We start from the raw sequence: 19,793 nt of genomic DNA, 5'->3' as shown, positions 1-19,793 counted from the left end.
TAGATGGTAATCGATTTACTATCTAGCATGGCATATTCATCGCTTAAGCTCAGAAGCTTTTAGGCACCCCCGTATGCAACCACATACTTCTTACCTTCTCCAATATAGTTTTATTCATTCTCTCTACTATCACATTCTATTATGGGGTTCCTGAAGTTGATAAGTGCCTCGTGATGCCTTGATCTTTATAGAATTCATTGAATTTCGCCTCTCTATGCTCATTATCATTGCCTAACCTGAGACACTTAACCCGTCTCTCCATTTCTTCTTTACTTTTGTCTTCCATTACTTGAACCTGGTGAAGTCATCAAACTTATGTTCATGAAGTAGACCCAAACTTTCCTCAAGTAATAGTCTATAAAGGTCATAAAGTATCATGCCCTTCCCTTAGACGGTATTGTCACTAGCCCCCAAATATTGAAATGAATATAGTGGAGCATCCCACTACTAGTGTGTGTACAGACTTGAACCTTAGTCTGCACCACTTTCCTAGGATGTAATGCTCATAGAAATTCACATTACACATCTTAAATCTATTTAACAATTTTCATTTTTAGAGTTTCATCATGCCCCTCTCACTCATATGCCCTAAACATATGCCACAAATTTATATCATCTATGTAATTTTGTGTGTAAGGTGGTAATTATCCCACCCATAACTGTGCTCCCGACCAACTTGTATAAATTTCTAATCTTATTTTCCTTCATCAATAGCATTGCACCTCTGATGACCTTTAATACACCACTGGATGTAGTGAACGTGCAACCATTCGTATTTAAAACCTCCAAGGATATTAAATTTTTCTTTAGCTTTGGGACATGCTTAACATCAACTAGAGTTCAAATGACTCTGTCAAACATCCTTACCTTGATGGCCTCTATTTCGATGGCCTTACATGTCGCATCATTTCTCATCATAACACTTCCACCATCATAGGACTTATTGGAATGAAACCAAGTCCTATTCGGGAATATGTAATACAAACATTCTAAATCTACAATACTAGTATTTAAGAGACAACTCATATATGAAGAGACGAGAGGAGGTGTTCTTTTGAGTTCTCTTCTGCTACACTCGTTGATTCACCAATGCTCCATTTTTTCCTTTAGCTTCTAGGTCATCCTTTTGTTTCTAGCAGTCTCTAGAGAAATGCCCCTTAATGCCGCAATAGAAGTATCAGTCATTTGCCTTCGATTTTGATATAGACTTTTTCTTGTCAAACCGAGATCACTCCATGGATCACCCATGTCCCTAACCCTTCCACCTAAGATTCCTTATCTGCCGATTTCTTCCTTATCTCATTGGAATCGAGATCCATGGTGATATTTTCAAGCTTCACTATATTCTTCCCATACAATAGACTAGTAATGAGATAATCATATGATGTAGGAAGCAATGCTAAAAGTGACACTGCTTTATCTTCTTTCTTGATCATCTCTCTGAGCCTTACCAACTAGCTACAAACCTTTGTAAACATGTTCATGTGCTTCAGGAGATCCAATCCTTACTTCAATTTCAACCTAAAACGTTGTTTGTTCACAAACAACTTATTTGTCAGGGACTTCAACATGTACAAGTCATCTAGCTTCTTCTACATCTCCCGGAGAGATTGCTCATTCATGATATTGTACATAACCTCATCTGATAAACACAAATGGAAATGGATGATGCTTATAGTTTTCTCCTCGAGATTGCTTTAGTCATCATCCGACATCTTCTCAGATTTTGTTTCCAACAACGCTTTACTCAACCCTTATGAAACTAGAATATCATTGACCTTCTGCTACCACAAATTAAAATTCTTCTTCCCATCAAACTTTAGTATATCAAATTTTGATCCTGACATTTTCGCTTAAACCCAAACGTCCAACCTGATGCTCTGACATCACTTTCTTGGAGTAAACCAACTTTATATCACACCACAACGATGTAAACCAGAGGCACAACAAACTAGAATCAAACCTTAGGTATTAAAAATTCGGATCTAACACCACCATCTATCCGTGCACTTTGTGGAAGCACGATAAATGAAAATAGAACAATATAATAAAGTAGATAACTAAATAAAAATCAATTAACCATAAATAGATGATATTTTAACATGGACAACCTTGTAGAAAAAAAAAAACCACAATATAAAACAACATAAATCTCCACTATAATCAAAACCTTAGAGTACTCCACTCAACTTATTCAATTACAACTTCACACAATCTCTCATTATGATTAGAGCTAGGCAGAAACGGGACCGATTCGACGGATCCGACCCGATCCGAAGGCCAGGATCGAGTTGGCCCAGTTAGATCTAACCATAAATCGGATTGAGTTCGGATCAATGGTCAATCCGAACCAATCTGATCCGATTGGATCCAATCCAATTCGATCTACACAGTGTTTACTAAACACTATTTCCTTTAATGTTGTATACTTGAGATTGAGATATACCTCATTTTTTTAATACCATAAAATGATCTGGAAAAATAGATGGACGGCATGGATGAAATAAATACATCATGGTGGGGTCCATAGAGCACCGACTTACCATCCATTGACTGGTGGCATGGGGAGTAGCCAATCCATCTTCTCACCCGCGGCTCAAGGTGCCTTGAGCACTGAGCTCCATGACGAGAGAAGCGGATTTCAAACCAAAGCCTTTCACGTGAAGTTCCAGCATTGGATGTTAGGTGGACCCCACCATGATGTTTGTGATAAATCCACACCGTCCATCCTTTTTGGGAGCTCATTTTAGGACATGCGGCCAAAAATGAAGTATATCTAAAACTCAAGTGACCCTTAAGAGAGGAAACAATGTAAATTCAATGACCACCTTCCTCAGTTTTCCCTCTCGTCCAGCACACTTGAGCTTTGGATCCACCTATTTTTTGGTATCATGTCCTAAAATGAGCTCTCACAACTGATGGACGGTGTGGATTTCTTACAAATATCACTGTGGGCCCACATATCATCCCAATGCATGGCTACAGAAAATCCTCGTCCCAAGAAAAATCTTTGGTCGCGGATTGGCAGGTGTACCACGTACCAGCCCAGCTAGTTTAGCGTGTTGCCGTCAGCAAATTCTGTGGGTCCCATCATGAGGTATGTGTTATATCTAAACCATCCATCCACTCGGCGGGCTCATCTTAAGGCTTGAGCTAAAAAATAAGATAGATCTAAAGATCAAGTGGACCACACTGCAAAAAGCAGTGGGGATTGAATCTCTACTATTGAAACTCTTTTAGGGTCAAGAAGATTCAATCTGAACCATACCTAACCCGATCCGACTCGATTTCCCTGACCGAGTCAGACTCGGTTCGGGTCAGGCCAGCAGTACAATGGATCGGATCAAGTCAGAGGACCCAGGCTCAGTCTCGGATCAGATTGAGTTCGGGCCAGGCATTGAAAACTTCCGACCGAGTCGAGTTGGGCCCAATCCTGTCTGACTCGACTCGATGCCCACCTCTAATTGAGATGCGCACCTTTAGAAACCCAAATAAATAAATTATTATTATTATTATTATTGAAAAAAAAAAAAAAACTGAAACCCAAATCAGCCCGTGTAAGGAAATCTCTAGATATGATTTTTTTTTTTTTTTTTTAAATCTCAAAAATCCAACATGTTTACAGGGAGGGGACAAGAAGTCGTAGGGTCCTTGGAAATGATCTTTCTTTGTACATCCCCTTGCATGTTTATTTCCTTTGATAGCTTATGATATCTCTTGGGAACAACATATCAGTTATTTCCGAGGAGATTTCTGACCCTTAAGATCTCTCTCCTCTCTCATATCTATTTTCTAGTATTTATAAGGTCATCTTTAGTATTCTTCCAGAGATTTCTATGAATGCAAGGATTAATTCTGATATATGATATATCATGGACTCTGTTTTCTTGCCTTTCTTTGAGAGAGAGAATGAGAGAGGGGAGGAAAGCAATAACAACTATCTTATTTCAACCTCCCAAATGAAGTAAAGACAAGGGTACTAGCTCTTATCTAAAGCAATCTCATTCTCCACGTTCTCCATGCCTCCTCACATGGTAAGGTACGTCCTCCATCCCCACCCACATGGACATCGTCCTCCATCCCTACCCACATGGACCTCTCTCTCTCTCTCTCTCTCTCTCTCTCTCTCTCTCTCTCTCTCTCTCTCTCTCACACACACACACACACACACACACACACACACACACACACATACACACCCCGGTACACGTGGCAAACATTTCTAGTGGTCAGGGCTGTTGATCAAGTGGCCACAGTAAGGATATGCTGCGATTGGACAACTCTAATTATCCAGGTGCAAGTTTTTCTGAGTTGTAAGTGTAAAAAATGGGCTTAGCCATTCCTTCACAGGCCACTGACCAAATGGCTATCAGAGTCCAACCCCCTTTTATTTTTGGCACATCCACAATCCACATGCTGGCCCACCAAAATGATGGTCCCGATCACCAGACATGTTTGCCACACGTACCATCAAGACAGATCTGTTGTCCACTGATCAATCTTACATGTCACCCAGTTTGTTTACTTCCTCCTTCTCCATGCTTCTTTAGCTTTCCTTCTCATTCCACAGCTTGATTGTAACTAGGCCATGGATGAGATGAAATCCATTAGCAAAATCGCGGGGCCCACAGCCCTAACGGGCCTCATCCTCTACTCAAGGGCCATGATCTCAATGCTCTTTGTGGGCTACATCGGCGAATTGGAGCTGGCGGCCGCCTCCCTCTCGATCGGCTTCGCAAACATCACAGGCTATTCCATTATCACTGGCTTGTCCATGGGAATGGAACCCATATGTGGCCAAGCTTTTGGAGCCAAGAGATTGAAACTTTTGGGTGTTACACTCCAAAGAACACTACTCATACTCTTCCTCTCATGTCTTCCCCTTAGCCTTCTATGGCTAGCCATGGAGAAATTGCTACTTTGGTGTGGACAAGATCCAAGGGTCACTTCGATGGCATCGACGTACATTACATTTTCTATTCCGGACCTTTTTGCGCAAGCGGTTTTTCACCCACTCAGAGTCTATTTAAGGGCACAAAGCATTACACTGCCATTAATGATTTGCGCTTTTATGGCTTTGATTCTTCAGGTACCCATAAATTTTCTACTAGTGGTTCACATGGACATGGGCATCAAGGGGGCTGCATTGGCATCTGTTTGGACTAATTTCAACTTGGTTTTCTTCTTGCTTGTGTACATGTGCTCGTGGGGGCCGTATAAGAAAACGTTACGCATGTTTTCACCAGAGTGCCTTAGAGGGTGGCAGACATTGTTGCGCCTGGCTATCCCAAGTTGTTTTTCAGTGTGTTTGGAATGGTGGTGGTATGAATTCATGATACTCTTATGTGGGCTTCTCCCGAATCCCAGGCCCAAGGTTGCGGCCATGGGTGCGTTGATCCAAACGACGTCTCTCCTCTACATAATACCAACCTCCATTAGCTTAGGAGCCTCTACGCGCATCGGGAATGAGCTCGGTGCAAACATGCCTCAAAAGGCCAGAAAGGTCATGATCGTCGCACTCTGGGCCTCATCCTTGTTGGGTTTTCTTTCAATGGTGTTCGCGATTGGGGTCCGCTCAGTTTGGGGGAAGATGTTCAGCCATGATCAGGAAACTCTCGATCTAACGTGTGCGGTTTTGCCGATCATCGGCCTATGCGAGATCTTCAATTGCCCACAGACAACAGGTTGTGGCATACTTAGAGGATGTGCTAGGCCCAGCTTAGTAGCTAATGTAAACTTCATTTCATTTTATCTGTTGGGAATGCCTGTGGCTGTTGTATTGGGCTTTTATCTTGGACTTGGGTTTTTGGGCCTGTGGCTGGGCTTGCTAGTTGCTGAGGTCTGTTGTTTGTTTTCTATGGTGTATGTGCTGTTTCAAACGGATTGGATTGTAGAAGCTAGGAGAGCTTGCAAGTTGACTGGCGCTTGTGATGGTGGGCCTTTAATTCTTCATTATGAAACAGATCAGAAGGCTAGTGAGTGCTAGCCAGGTGTGTCCAAAACATATGGTTAGATGTTGGTTATTTGCAGTGTCATGGTCCACACAAGTGGTGGACACGTGTCGATTTTCTAGTGGTGATTGGGGCCTTGTGGATTTTGAGATTGGAGGGAGATTTTCTGTCATACGTATGTTGTCTTGATTCAAAACTTCTTTGTATTATATATGACTTTCCGTTTTGGGGTTGTCTAGTTAGTCAGTTTTCAGAGTCAGTGTATGTCATTGGGCATGTACGGTGAGAAATCCAGCCGTCGGTGTAAGTGTCCATGTCGCGCTGTGGATTTGGTGCTTAAATGTATCTTTTGTAATTATCTGTATCGTTGATCCATTCTAATATGTGGACCCGGAATGGATGGTCGATGTATTTTAACTGTAAATATACTTTTATTTGAATATTCCTTTCCATATCTCCATTTTCCCTTTATGTGTTTTTTTACTTTCATAATTATTACATTAGAAGGTATCCTGAATTAATCACTGGATTAATTCAAGAGTGGTAACTAAAGGCCTGTTTGTTAACTCTGAAAAATATTAGTTAATGTGAAATTGAGAAAATGATTTGTGTTAAGTGTTGTTTGTTAATGTATAAATCAGAAAGCAGAGTCTGGGCTTAATGGTGAATATGGAATGCGCTTCAGGAATTCTTCTATTAATAAAATTTTGCATAATACCAAACCAAACTTTTAACATGTGGAACTTCTTTAGGCCCCATCATGATTTATGTGTTAGATCCACACTGTCCATCAACTTTTTTGGATCATTTTAGAGCATGAGCGCAAAAACGAGGCATATATAAAGCTCTAGTGGACCACACCGTAAAAACCAATAGAAATTAAATAACTATTGTTGAAACTTTCGTAGGGTTCAATGTGACATTTATTTCCCATATAACCTCTTCATAAGGTCACACTTGAGTCTTATATCTATCCCTGTTTTATCTTATGCCCTCAATGATACGGAAAAGTGGATGAATGCATCACGGTAGCCCCACTAACTGGCCGAGTCACTGGGTTTAAGGCACATATGACCCACAGTTTTCTTCTAGTGATCCGTGCCGTCCTTTTAACTGTACGGATTTAATTGCGACATGTACGAAAAAATGGACATATATAATGATCAGGTGGACCGCAATAGCATGATTTAATATAGTTCACTTAATGGTCCAAAAATTATCCACCGTTGGGACTAGGGGTGTACACAAACCGAGCTAACTCGGTTAGTTCGCTCGACTCAATTCAACTCGGTTCTAAGCTGAGTTCAAGCCGAGTCGAGCTGATTTTTAGAGCTCGAAAATGAGTTCGAGCGAGTTTGAGCTGCCCCAGCTTGACTCAACTCGGATCGAACCTAGCTCAAATCAAACTCAGATTGAACCGGTTTGTTGACTTGGTTACTTTGATTTTGATGTTGCTCACCAAGTATTTGATGAAATGACTCAACCAAATGTAGCTGGTAGCAAGGAAGGTATGTGTATGAAACAAGCTTTTTTTTTCTTGATGTGTATATCGCTTAGAAAGTGTTTGATAAAATACCTGTAAAACCATCATTATTATTTTACATACAATGGGATTTTGAAGGTGAGTCCAGGTGTTTGTGAAAATGCTGTGTAGGTGAACTCGGCTCAAACTTGGCCTGAGCTAGCCCAAGCAGTTGACCGAACCAAGCCGATCTGGCCAGTTAGGCTCAAGGACCGAGCCGAGTTTGAGCTGTGGTCAGCAAGTGGCCGAGCCGAGTCAAGCTGAGGCCAGCTCGACTCGGTTCAACTCGATGTACACCCCTAGTTGGGACCAACCTACTACTCATATCAACCTCATTTTTGCTCCCGTGAAAAAAAAGGACACAAATAAACAGATGGACGGTGTTGATCAATGAGCTTGACGAAGGTGGGTCCCGTTAAGGTGGTGTCAAGAGAAGTTTTTAATGGCCCCTAACAATTGTTTCCAACGATGTGGTCCATCAAAGATTTGGACGTACTTAATCTTTGAGGTTGGGTCATAAAATGAGATGTGGGTACGTAACTAGTCAAGTCCCTGGATTCAAGGCATGTATGGCCCACAGTTTTTTTCCTGATGATCCGTCCCGTCCATTCAACTGCACGTATATAGTCGTAATGTGTATAAAAAAATTGAACATATATAATGATCAGGTGGACCGCAACAGCATGATTCCCTGTCATTTCATTTAATGGTCCAAAAATATCCACTATTGGGACCAACCTACTTCTCATATCTATCTCATTTTTTTTTTACCGTGACCAAAAAGGACGAGAAATAGGATGAACGGTGTTGATCGATGAAGTTGATGAAGGTGGGCCCCATTTCATGCTTGTATGGCCGTTTTCAAAAATTAGGACTATAACTGTAATAAACGTAATGATTAAGGGCAATTGTCAATTGCAAGTAAAACTCTCACTACTGTAGCTTTTGGGAAAAAGACGATATTACCCTCTGTGTAGATATCAATTGTGGACAGCTACTGGAGGGTTGAAAATGAAAAATATCCAATGGTCTTATTTCAACAGAAAAGTGTCCATGTATCAGAGTTCCGGGTCTGATCTTGGAATCTAACTTTTAGAGACATTGGGTCATACAATTTTTACGGTTTGATCTGAGTTAATATCTGCCACGTGTACCATTTCCAAGTGCATGTGTATCAAGCATCGTATGACGTCAGAGTATCAAATAGCTGCCCAAAGAGAAAAGCTCAAAGTTGCTGGATAGGATGGTGGGGCATGGTCAACATGTCAATGGTCCGGAACGGAGCCATGGGACATGCTCATCACGCCAACGGCCAAGATCAATCGGAAAAAAAAAAAAAAAAAAGGCTAATCGTCGACAGCAGGGTTCGAACCTGCGCGGGCGTAGCCCAACAGATTTCAAGTCTGTCTCCTTAACCACTCGGACATATCGACCTTTGTTGAGATTAACTCATTTTCATTATTTATTAATTAATATAGTTCATTATTTCATATAACTATGGCCTATGGTTCATGGATCTGAACCGTTCATATGACGATCACTACCACTGAAGAATGATGGATCAAAATTTTCTTATATTTTAAGATTATAGGCTCAAAATATATGGCCTTTTTCATTGGAAATTGAACCCTCGCCATAAAGATTGAAGTGTAAAGATTTTTCACATCAGGGGAACTTTTGGTGCACGGATCATCCAAAAATGGGGTCCACCCACATCAACGGTTTGGATTAGTGAACCATGGGACCCACTTGCGTGAATAGAGAAAACTGGAGCAAACTTCACATGTTCTTTGCTTAAGCATTTCATAATACTTGTATTAGAGGTCGTAATTCATGTAGTATAAGTGGAACTATATGATATATGCCTTCCATTTTCGTATACTACAAATGGGTGGGACCCATAGCTTCATAGCAGACCGTAGGTGTGTTGTATCCCACCGTGGATCGACTATGCCTAAAAAGAAAAGAAAAGAAATTCCTCAATCTGTTAATTCTAACTATGTGATCTAAACCGTTGATGTGATTGGACGCATCCTCAATGGACAAATGCACCAAAAATCCTTTAGATGCGAAGATCCCAGCTGTCGAATATTTGACCACGGGGAAACCGTTGCTGCATTTTCTTTCCTAACCGTCTTCTTCTTGGGCCACCTGTTGAAGGGTTAGAATTTTTTTCCAACAGGGAGAATTTTTATTTTTATTTTTTGTACCTGGGCAATTAAAGGTGGAACCCATTTGGATTAGGGGTGCACATAGGCCGATTTGGTCCGGTTATGAGGTGAAACCATAATCGAACCGTTCCTAACGATTCTAGGAAAATTGGAACTGAACCGGACCGTTTGCACCCTAGAACCGAACCAGAACCGGACCGTTTGCACCCTTGAACCAAACCAGAACCGGACCGGAAAAACCAGTTTGGTTCCGGATCGGTTTGAGGCATGAAGAGAGACTGAATAGATTAGGATTTTATTTTTTTTATTACTTGGAATGGTCCGGTTCCAGGTTTGGTTCCATGGTCAGTTCCACGGTTTGGTTCTAAGGTTCAGTTCTATGGTTCGGTCCGGTTCTACATAACTCCAAACCGAGAATCAAACCGAACTAATCAATTTTTTGATTTTCGGAACCGGTGCACTTCATAACTGGACCAAACCGTGCGGTTTGATCGATCCAGTCCAGTTTACCGGTTCCATGTGCACCCCTCATTTGGATGAGTAAACCATTGGCCCTTCTACAAGCCTAAAGACCGAAAGTTACGGTCCAAGCATTGGTGCCGAGCATTTGGGGGTGTATGTGGTGGATGTACAGGCACTCAGAAATTGGACGTGACATGTATGAAATCAAATTAGACCGTCCAATTTGTGGGGCCCGCTGTAGATAGGTCTTCATCCCAAAACTAGATTGTTTGAAACACCTTAACCTCTGACTCGTGAAACTTGATTGATGAGTTTTAAAAGCTTGATATTTTAATCTCAACGGTCTAATAGATGTTCCATGGTCAACTAGGTAAGTCATCGCATTAGTAGTAAATTTTGGTTTGTGATTCATCTAAGTAGGCCTGATTATTTGATCTGTTTTTTGACATCCACTCCGACCATTGGGTGGATTGCATCAGGTTTGGACTAATGCCCCAAAATTAAGCTGATTCATGATTCAAGTGGGTCACATTAAGGGAAATAGTTGGAAAGGAACACTCACCCTTGATTTCTCTAAGGCTGACACTGATGTGCAAAATGGACTGATTTTTTTCATGCCCATCATCCATGGATAGATGAAAGCATGATTAAAATGCCGAGTTACAAGGAAATGAGATAAGTCATACCTCATGTGTGATTAATGGTGTATTGTAGACCTAATATATACCTACTATTGTCTACGTCATGGCGTGAACCTAATATATACCTAGTATTGTCTATTTTACGGTGTGAACCGTAGCTAAACCTTTACGCATAAAATATTTTGATTTGGTCTAATCATTGCATTGCGCGAATAGCCACTCTTATATCCTTAGCTACCCTCCTTTTGTATATAAGAGGATGAGATTGAATATTGCTATTTTAATGTACGATGGCGAAGGTCCCTAGATTGGAAGAACTTGGTTACGCTTGGAAATCGGCTTAATCAATTCTGAATTACAAATCTATGTGGAAAAAAAAAAATTATGTTAGCTATACCAAGTTTTTAAGCTATTAACACACACTCGAAGACTTACTTGTGTATAAGTATCTAGTTTTGATAAGATTTTACAAACAATATTTCTTCTAAAATATATATGTAGAATACTATTGTTTTAAAAGTGGTTTTAAGTTGATGTTTGTGAAAAAGTGAGTTTTCTAAATAAACTCATTAAGTTGGATAAGTGCATATGCTGACCGAAGATTCGAAATTGGAAGTTGACTACTTTGAACGTGATCATGCAGACTAGGACAATCGGTTTGGTTTTGGTTAAGCGCTAGTACTCAAATACCTCTGGAAAAGACAACGATGATCAAGCTAGACCCATGCTTCTTCTTCTTCCTTTTTTTTCACACTATTTTAGTTTTGATTATTATAAGACGAGCTAAATGAACAACCTAAATTGTTCCCCTCTACAATGTGATTGAGTAGGAGATGTTGGATATGAGCCTGTGAGGCCCACTTGTAGGCAATCAATAGTTAGTAGGTCACACATAATTTTTCCTCAAAATATTTCTAGGTGGATATCCATTTTTCTCTCGAATTTCAAATTTGAATCTACACTAGAAAAAGATGATAGTGATAAGAGAGAGTTCAGATGTGATAAGAATACGCCATATCGTATTTGAACTCCTAATTCTCTTGGCATTCCCTCCAAAAAGACGTCAATTATCAATTAGGCTGCCTCTAGATGATCTAAATTATTGATCATGTCCAGTGGCCATCCCAAGCATAGGAACATAGAGGTCATTAGCTCCTTTCCGCTCATGTAGTAGTTAGGCCGATAGTTAGACTTGGGTTATCCATCTTTGGCTTTGTGTGAAGGTCCCTAAAATCATATAAATAATGTTAGATTTTGTGAGCCACCCATCTGGGCCTTTCAGTTACATGTTAAGCTAAGGTTAACATCGCTTCTAAGGGATTCCTGTGAGAGTGATGCTAGTGAGGTTCTGGGAAGATTTATGGCGGTGGAGAGATCATTCATTCACTTTGTCTTTCCCTTATGTGTATGGTGCATCTAGAAGAAAGGTCTTTTTTTTTTGGGGGTGGACTCTTCTGAAGCTTCAGGCAACTACATTTAAGGGAACTTAAGGGAGGAGGAAAAGGTGGCATTTGAGAGCATTCAATGAACCTTGAGATGTCTACTACAATCATCAAGAGAAAGGAAAGACCATGGAATTGGGCACAGATGGTAGGTTTTCTTTGAAATCCTTCTTTGAGGTGTTGACAAAGTCAAGTGATGCCTCTCCCTCTTGGGTTCGTCTAAGATAGGTGAGTCGTGTTGATAGTTTTGCAGCATTTTACTGCATGTCTGTGCATGACAAAAATTTCTTACTCATTGATCTGCAACATCGAAATCATCCTCTCTCGCAAGGAAGCAGGAACATAGTCTGTTCACCATCTCTTCATCAAATGGAAGGTGTGTTGGAATATTTTGGTTGAATCAAATAGACTATTAAAAAATCGAGAACCGAAAAGCAAAAAAAAAAAAATAAATAAATAAAGATAGAAGACTTATTGAATTGAGTCGAGGCGTGACGTGAATCACTCGGCTTGAAATTGAATTTGCTCCCCTTGGATAGCGTCCCAAGTGTAACAAGTTTCCAGAGCAATCGACCTCCAGGATACAACGACTATGACCCAGTCCCAGCGGTGTACTCACTGTACGCAGGCTCGAACCACTTGCAGTTTAATCCGAAAGTGTTGAATTAACTCTGCAACGAACTCAGCAACAACAAAAAATTCGTATACCAGAACAAAGAGAGTTTTGTAAGAGGAGAAAGGAATTTTCGTTATTTTCAAATTCACATGCCCCCTGAATGGGGCTTAAGCCCCAAGGCAAAAAGCCTATCTTATATACAAGAAGATTTTCTTTGGTAAATCTGGTGGGGGACAAAACCCACAACTCAAAAACATCAGAAATTTCAAATGACGAGGGAAACCAAAATATTTGAAATTCCAATTTTAAGATAAATTTTGAAACAAAATACAACAAGGTAGCTCATGAGATTGGTGCCATTTTTTTCAGCTCTTTCATGCCGTTTAGACCTTTAAAAAGTTGGCAGCAGAGATTTTTTTAGGGTGGGAAGGTAGGCGCTTCAAGAAAAGAGGCAATATCTTATGGAAATTACTCCAATTTGTGTTGGTCGGGGTTATTTGGAAGGAAAGCAACAAACACATTTCAATGATAAAAATTAATCAACGACAAAGGTGGCTAGTATGATATAAGGTAATCTTCTTTGAAGGACCTTGGTCTATAAGGAATTTATTAGTATCTCGATTTCCAAGATAATCTCCAGTTGAAAGTCTGTGATTTGGAAAGTCTCCTATTGGAAGTCTGTGATTTGATCTAGCACCACTTCATCTACGGTTGATAAAGCAGCAGACGAAGCCACCAGGAGGTACATGGAAGCTAAACTTTGAGAAACTAGGTTGGTTACTGGAGTTCAGGCCAGATTAGGAGGTTTGCTTAGAGACAATGAGGGTACTTCAATAAAGTGCTTGTCATCCATAAAAAGAAATTCATGAGTCAAATCAAGTGTTGAAGTCGAACATCGAACCATGCCATCAACTTGTATTGTTTCAACTGAAAATGTTCCAAAGATTGAAAGGTTAGGATATTCCAATCTAGAAAGTTTTTTGAGAATCCCCCATCTAATGGACCATCTAGATCCATCGGCCTACATGCATGGAATTGAGGCACGATTCGATTCATCTCAAATGGGCAGGTTTTAAAGTGTATGTATGGTGAAATTTTACCTTGTACAAACATTTTCATTAGTGATTACTACAATCGATGATCACATCATGCCAGTTATAATCAAATAGGAAGGCTTAAAATGTATGTATGCTGGAAATTTTCACCTTTTATAGACATTTCTGTGACTGATTATTACATTCGATAATCACATTGTAGAATCATTTTGTAGTAATGATTATGATTATGAAGATGGTCCATTTACAGATAATCATGATGGGGGAGGGAGGTAACATACAATTGCCAATCCAATGGTGGCGTCCTTCATCCTACCACTCTTCCTTGTTGAAGTCTCTCTTCTCAAACTGCCACTTGAGCTGCTGCAAGCCTAGCTATGGGGACCCTGCAAGCAAAAAGCATGGATAGGCCACTATCAAACTACTAGAATACATACAGAAGCTTAGTTCAATCAAATAAAATAAAATAACATTGAATTTCTTAAATATTTAGCAACCTGAATGGGGAACAAGAAACATAGTCCAATCCAGCCTCAGCAAAAAATGCGACAGAGGAAGGCTCTCCGCCGTGTTCTCCACATATTCCGACCTATTTTAATTGTTTAATTTCATATATGCATCATGACCATCATCATCATCATCTATCAAAGAAAACATGGTAGAAAGATAGGATATTTATGTGAAGAGGATTGAAATTTCTCTTCATAGCACACATGCCACGCAGGTCCTGCCTTGTCCCCAAAATCGGCCAGTGAGTTTGACAGTTGGACCAGACTACCTTGAATGTAGACCCCGTTGGTCAATTTATTCTGGAAGTGTTTTTTTTAGCAGACGTGTGATCCACGTGATGAGTGAACTGGCCTGTGTGCAATCCTCTCCAGGCAAATATTCTTAGCAGTAGTGAAGCAGAAAGCACCAAGTCTCAAGGGCCACAAACCTTCAAGTCAGGTCTTGCCCTACGTCCTCTCTCAGTTGCCATCTTAATGAGCTGACCGACGCCTTTTTGATCAAGCACCTGAAGTAGACCAAGTAAAATCTAAATGGTTGGCGCAATCTAGCCAAATAGTTTTTTGTGCCCAGATGAAGCATCCTGCTTAATTATTTAAATTTAAAGATCACTGTTTTGAGGTCATGTGTTAAAATCCAGCACACACATAAAAGAAAGGGGGGCGGTGTGGTTATGATTCCACCAGCAAAGGCAGGCAGGAAAGCTTACTGATGATGAAGGTGATAGGTGATCCACAGGGTCTTGTTTATTTGGCAGTGTGGATGTAAGTGTATTGTCTCACTATTTTGTTTGGTTAGCTGATGTTTATAATAATATCTAAAGGCAATGACAAATGCTAGAGCAGTTTGTGCAAGCATTGAAGAGATGAATCATTAACTTGCTCTGCCCAGGTCGGTCCATTCATCAGGTGCTACACCTGTATGTTGAATGCAGACTTGGTGGTTTTCTTTCTAAGCCATCCCATTCTCATCATAGATGTGTGGTCCACCTACTTAGTGGATTGGCATGATTTACGGGCCGGGGCTTGTTAAAGGTAATCACCTCTTATAGACTGGCTAGGCTATTGCACATGTGCCACAATTCACCTCTTCAATCTCTCCTTGCACAAATGGCTATAGCATTTCTGGAAGCATTTGCATGTCTAATCAAGCAGATTGTACTCCATAAAGTTAGGGAATAAACTTGATGTGTACATTAGTGGTGCGCCCTTTAAAGTGTACCAGAGAAAGAGGCGTCGCCGATAAAGTACCACAGCGGAGGAGTTGATGTGGATGGACGACGGGTCCATCGGACCCACTTTCTGACGCGCTACGAGTGCAGGAGCGGCATGACCGCACCTCAACCATAGATCCATGAGTCGGATTTCACACTCTACCACACAGGTGTTCACCCCGACCATAGATCCATGGATTAGATTTCACACCCTACCATATGGGTGTTTTAGTTTTGAACTTTTATGTTATTTTTCTTGTTTCAGGGGCTTTATTGTAACTTTCTTTATTTTTCATTTTTTTGTTATTTTTCTTGTTTCTAGGGGCTTTAGTGCACTTTTATTTTTTCCATAGCTTATATATACGTTGTGAGGAACCTTATTTTCATTATTATTGAATGAATAAGAATTCGTCTATTTTCTTCCTCTTTATTTAAGAGATTAGGGTTTCAAGATTGGCCCTTTGGTGTTGAGAATTCCACCCCGATTTCGGGTTTTCCTCTTTCTAAGATCTTCGAGGTGTAGGAAAAGGTAAAAATCATCCTCCTCCTTTTCTTTTGATTACAAAGGACCTAAACCTTCTTCATCTCGAACCCCTCATCCTTCACCCATTTCGTTTCTCTCTGGATATCCCTTTCTAGTCGAACGGAAAAGAGGGATGGTTAGTCAGTAGAATCAAATCCAAGCTTACTCGTGGACTAACTTATGCTAGATCTAAGATATCCTCATATCCCGAAGTCCTCCCTTTTTACTGTTTACGTGATCTTATGCTAAGGCGTATGATCTTGATAGAATAACCTCATCTTCGTGTTGAGATTTATCTAATCATTTTGTTTGGAAACAATTAGTTAATTGGTATATTTATTTGAATATTCTTTAACCTGATTATACATGCATTTATAGTTAGGTTATCACATATCCCTACATCAAAACTCTCATTAACCTGTATTTTAGAATAACCAATGAAGCATGTCCCAACACTTATTTCAAAGGCATGTCCCATGTACATGCTACAAAGGGCGGCTGACTAGCTTTAATGGACTGATGTAGAACAGGTTTTTGACAGCTTCATGGACAGCCATGATTGAAACAAATTAGGCAGAAAAGCTCGATCTAGGGTAAATTTTTTTTTTTTTTTTTTTAAAACACCTAAAAGTGCACTATAGCTTCAAACGGCCATAAGTTTGCATCCGATTATCAGATTTGTGAGTTTTGTATGTTGTTGGAAAGCTATTGACAAGCCCTGCAGTGTGGAAAATGACAGAGTCAGTTGGCCCTGAGGGAATTCTCAAAAATAATAATATGGGGGGTATCAAAATTGCCTTTTCATTCAAAACTTACTATTTTTAGTAAGTTTCTGTTTTGTTCTTTCAAGTTCTTAAGAATCCTGTTGTGGACCAAAGTCTTTAAGTTGGTCATTTAAGGGTTGTTTAAGAGTTTGGGTAGGATCAAACATCTTTATTATTTTTAGTAATTTTACTATTTCAGGAAAGTTTCCTAGTCTTATTGGGAATAGGAGTCTAGGGCTTCTTTTACTTATATAAACCAGTATGTTGTGGAAAACATTTTTCATTTAATTTATTTCTCGTTTTAGAGATTTTTCTATCTTTATGGATAAGTGTCATCAACTACGAGAAGACAGTGATCTTCTTCCTTTATCCACACATCCCACTAAGCCATGGACCCAACGTATCTTAGCCATTGGTTTCATTGGCTGCATTGATGTAGAAAGACTATTGATATCAAGTGACCCTTCTTCTTTTTTTCTTTTTTTAAGAATTCAATAGACCAAAATTCTCTGGCAGTTTGATCCAACAGCTATTTTAATGTAGCTCCAATGAAGCCCATCAGTGCAAATTCCACATGTTATTCATGTTACCAATCTCAAATTCTCACCTCAAAGGGATCACTTTGGAGCAAACCCTTGGCTAGGTAAATAGGAAGAAACTTGCCAACATCATCTCTACTGTATCCGAATGTCATCTGTGTGAGGTCGTTAGTCCCAAATGAGAAGAACTCCGCTTGTCCTGCAATCTGCCAAATATAAACATTTACAATACAATGAAATGTGTCCCTGTGGTGCACATTAGCGGAAGCCAATAGCTGCAAATATCACTAAAGAACTGGCACCACAAAGACATTGACGATGATGATCCAAAGAAGACTTTGTAGCTCCATAACATACCTCATCAGCAACAAGGGCAGCTCTGGGGATCTCAATCATGGTCCCGACCTTATAGTTTAAGGAGGTGCCCATCTCAGAGAACACTTTATCAGCGATACTTCGTATCAGGCTCACTTGATGCCCTAATTCCTGCCACTCAATAACTTCAATAATCAAAAAATACAAATATAAGTGCCTAACAATATTTATTCGAGAAAAACCAATTCATGTCTTCGGAGATTGCCTTCGAAGAAGGAAATGTGTAGAAATTTAAAAGTAGCTGATAAAGCCTAGCAACTCATGCTGGGCCACAAGGGTCTAAGGCAGACTATGGTTTTAAACATGCATCTCCAATTTATTTATCAGTAACTGGATTTTTTACAGGTGGCATGTTTGCACGAGATTGTTAGAGTACACAGTCCTCAGGGTATGTGCGCTGCACTGTATTTGAGCTTGAGATTACATGTATATTCAGTTGTCCTTTGGTGAACCATATCCTCGGATATAATGGTGTATCATTTATGTTTGATTAACATTTATTTTGAGCTTATCTTTTGTAAGAAGTGGTCTATAAATAACAGCTAGTGGAGGGAGAGAGATAGGAAGAAAGTAGTCTCTTCTTCTCTCATTTCTTCCTCTCCACCTTCCACAGTGTAGTCTCGAGTTTAACAAGATCCAAGCCAACTCCTGAGATGCCCCACCACAGATGAACCAGTGCAAAAAATATCATAGGGTCGTATGATTCTGGCCAATCAGTGTGAGTTGTCCTGTGGCTCTTCCATGTAAATCCATGTAAAAGGGGAGAAAATCACTAATAATTTAAGCAAAAACAAGCGTCCAACATTTTTATGTCTCCACAAAGGCAATGTTGGTTTTAAGCCCAAAGGAAATTGTGGCCAACATTCAAAACTGGTGACTGAAATATGCTATAATTTTCACACCTGGCAATTTTCTTTTCTTAGAGAGGAACAATCTCCTGCAGAGATAGAGAAAATGTATATAAAACCTCTCTATTACATGATTTGCACACATTTATCAGTCCAAAACTCTGATTAGAGGACCACTTGGATGGGCCATAGACCATGATCAAGCAACCCAAATCATTCAATCACTAGGGCTTCCTTACTCTGTGGATTGTTACATAAAACTTGTGCTGACATTCCAAACCGCAAACTTCTAATATGTTGTGAAAATCAGAGTGGTACAATTTCAAGCTATGACACATCCATGAGGTGGCCAATAGAATGAATAATCAGATGGGCATGTGCACCATGGGAAAATCAGAGAAGGTATATATGTTTTTTGATGCACTATTCTTCATTCACAGTGCCATCCATTTTTATTCAGTTTTGGGAACTGGAGATATGTTTCCATTCAACTAAAAATGAGAGGCGTTTCTTTCTCTTTCTTTCCCCCTTTTATTTGTAAACATGATTATTTCATTAATTCATTTATTTTCCTTCTTACAAAATCTATGTAGCTGAAAAGTTTTGATCATTGCAAAGGGTAAAGAGCATCTAAACTGAATAAAGTAAAATTCAAAGTTATATCGAAAACCATTGATCACGTGAAAACCATTGATCATGAAAAATAAAGGAAAGAAGAACATGCCTGTGGTGTTCCAACAAGAGGGACCATTATCTCTGGAAGAACTTTAACACCCTGATTGGTCATAGAAATTGCAGCCTCAAAGACAGCACATGCTTGCATTTCAGTCAGCTCCGGATATGAAATACCAAGCCTAACATCATGGGTATAAATTAGTATACAAATAAAGGGGAATAGTCCAATGCAGCATTGCTGCACCTATACAATACAGGCCATGTTTTAAATATCAACGGTATCGGCCGATATATCCCACGATAAATATTGTATCCCACCTATGCGATACGAAACACATAGGTAGTGCCGAAATATCTCACATGTTTGATCTAGAGAGCATTTTCAATTTCAGATCCTTTTTTTATTGAAATTATGTTAAATCAGTGTCAAATGATTACAAATCCATTGGTTGTTCTTGTTTTGCATGAAAAATCATTGAGTTGGAGCTT

General features: G+C 39.8%; 2 protein-coding genes and 1 non-coding gene across 5 annotated transcripts in view; 1 reads left to right on the top strand and 2 right to left on the bottom strand.

Annotated features, from left to right (window-relative positions):
• The first annotated feature begins 3,917 nt into the window (after nucleotides 1-3,917).
• On the top strand, nucleotides 3,918-6,258 carry LOC131225545 (protein DETOXIFICATION 48-like). The gene is made up of 2 exons (XM_058221082.1): nucleotides 3,918-4,039; nucleotides 4,586-6,258. Exon 2 carries the CDS (start codon nucleotides 4,589-4,591, stop codon nucleotides 5,984-5,986), a length of 1,398 nt encoding a protein of 465 aa, XP_058077065.1. The 5' UTR covers nucleotides 3,918-4,039; nucleotides 4,586-4,588; the 3' UTR covers nucleotides 5,987-6,258.
• A 2,566-nt stretch (nucleotides 6,259-8,824) lies between these two features.
• On the bottom strand, nucleotides 8,825-8,906 carry TRNAS-UGA (transfer RNA serine (anticodon UGA)). Its single transcript has one exon. It is a non-coding gene; the product is annotated as a tRNA-Ser (tRNA).
• A 5,088-nt stretch (nucleotides 8,907-13,994) lies between these two features.
• Nucleotides 13,995-19,793, bottom strand: part of LOC131226167 (pyruvate, phosphate dikinase 2) — a 33,875-nt gene continuing 28,076 nt past the window's right edge. For 2 of the 3 annotated variants that reach the window (XM_058221893.1, XM_058221894.1), the window contains 6 exons: nucleotides 19,354-19,483; nucleotides 17,764-17,892; nucleotides 17,475-17,612; nucleotides 14,798-14,875; nucleotides 14,358-14,449; nucleotides 13,995-14,246 (listed from right to left, as the gene is read on the bottom strand). In XM_058221893.1, coding sequence (XP_058077876.1) covers nucleotides 14,204-14,246; nucleotides 14,358-14,449; nucleotides 14,798-14,875; nucleotides 17,475-17,612; nucleotides 17,764-17,892; nucleotides 19,354-19,483 — 610 coding nt within the window. In that variant the 3' untranslated portion in view covers nucleotides 13,995-14,203. Of the gene's footprint in view, nucleotides 14,247-14,357; nucleotides 14,450-14,797; nucleotides 14,876-17,474; nucleotides 17,613-17,763; nucleotides 17,907-19,353; nucleotides 19,484-19,793 lie in introns of those variants that run through there. The other variant, XM_058221895.1, reaches the window with a different exon arrangement.

The sequence above is a fragment of the Magnolia sinica genome, chromosome 14 (assembly GCF_029962835.1).
Source record: "Magnolia sinica isolate HGM2019 chromosome 14, MsV1, whole genome shotgun sequence".
In the NCBI taxonomy this organism is placed as follows: domain Eukaryota; kingdom Viridiplantae; phylum Streptophyta; class Magnoliopsida; order Magnoliales; family Magnoliaceae; genus Magnolia; species Magnolia sinica.
The sequence above is the reverse complement of the archived record's forward strand: the minus strand, read 5'-3'. Positions and strand labels throughout refer to the sequence as shown.

What these genes read in the sequence shown, in the direction of transcription:
- LOC131225545 (XM_058221082.1), top strand. Translation starts at nt 4,589, where the DNA reads ATGGATGAGATGAAATCCATTAGCAAAATCGCGGGGCCCACAGCCCTA.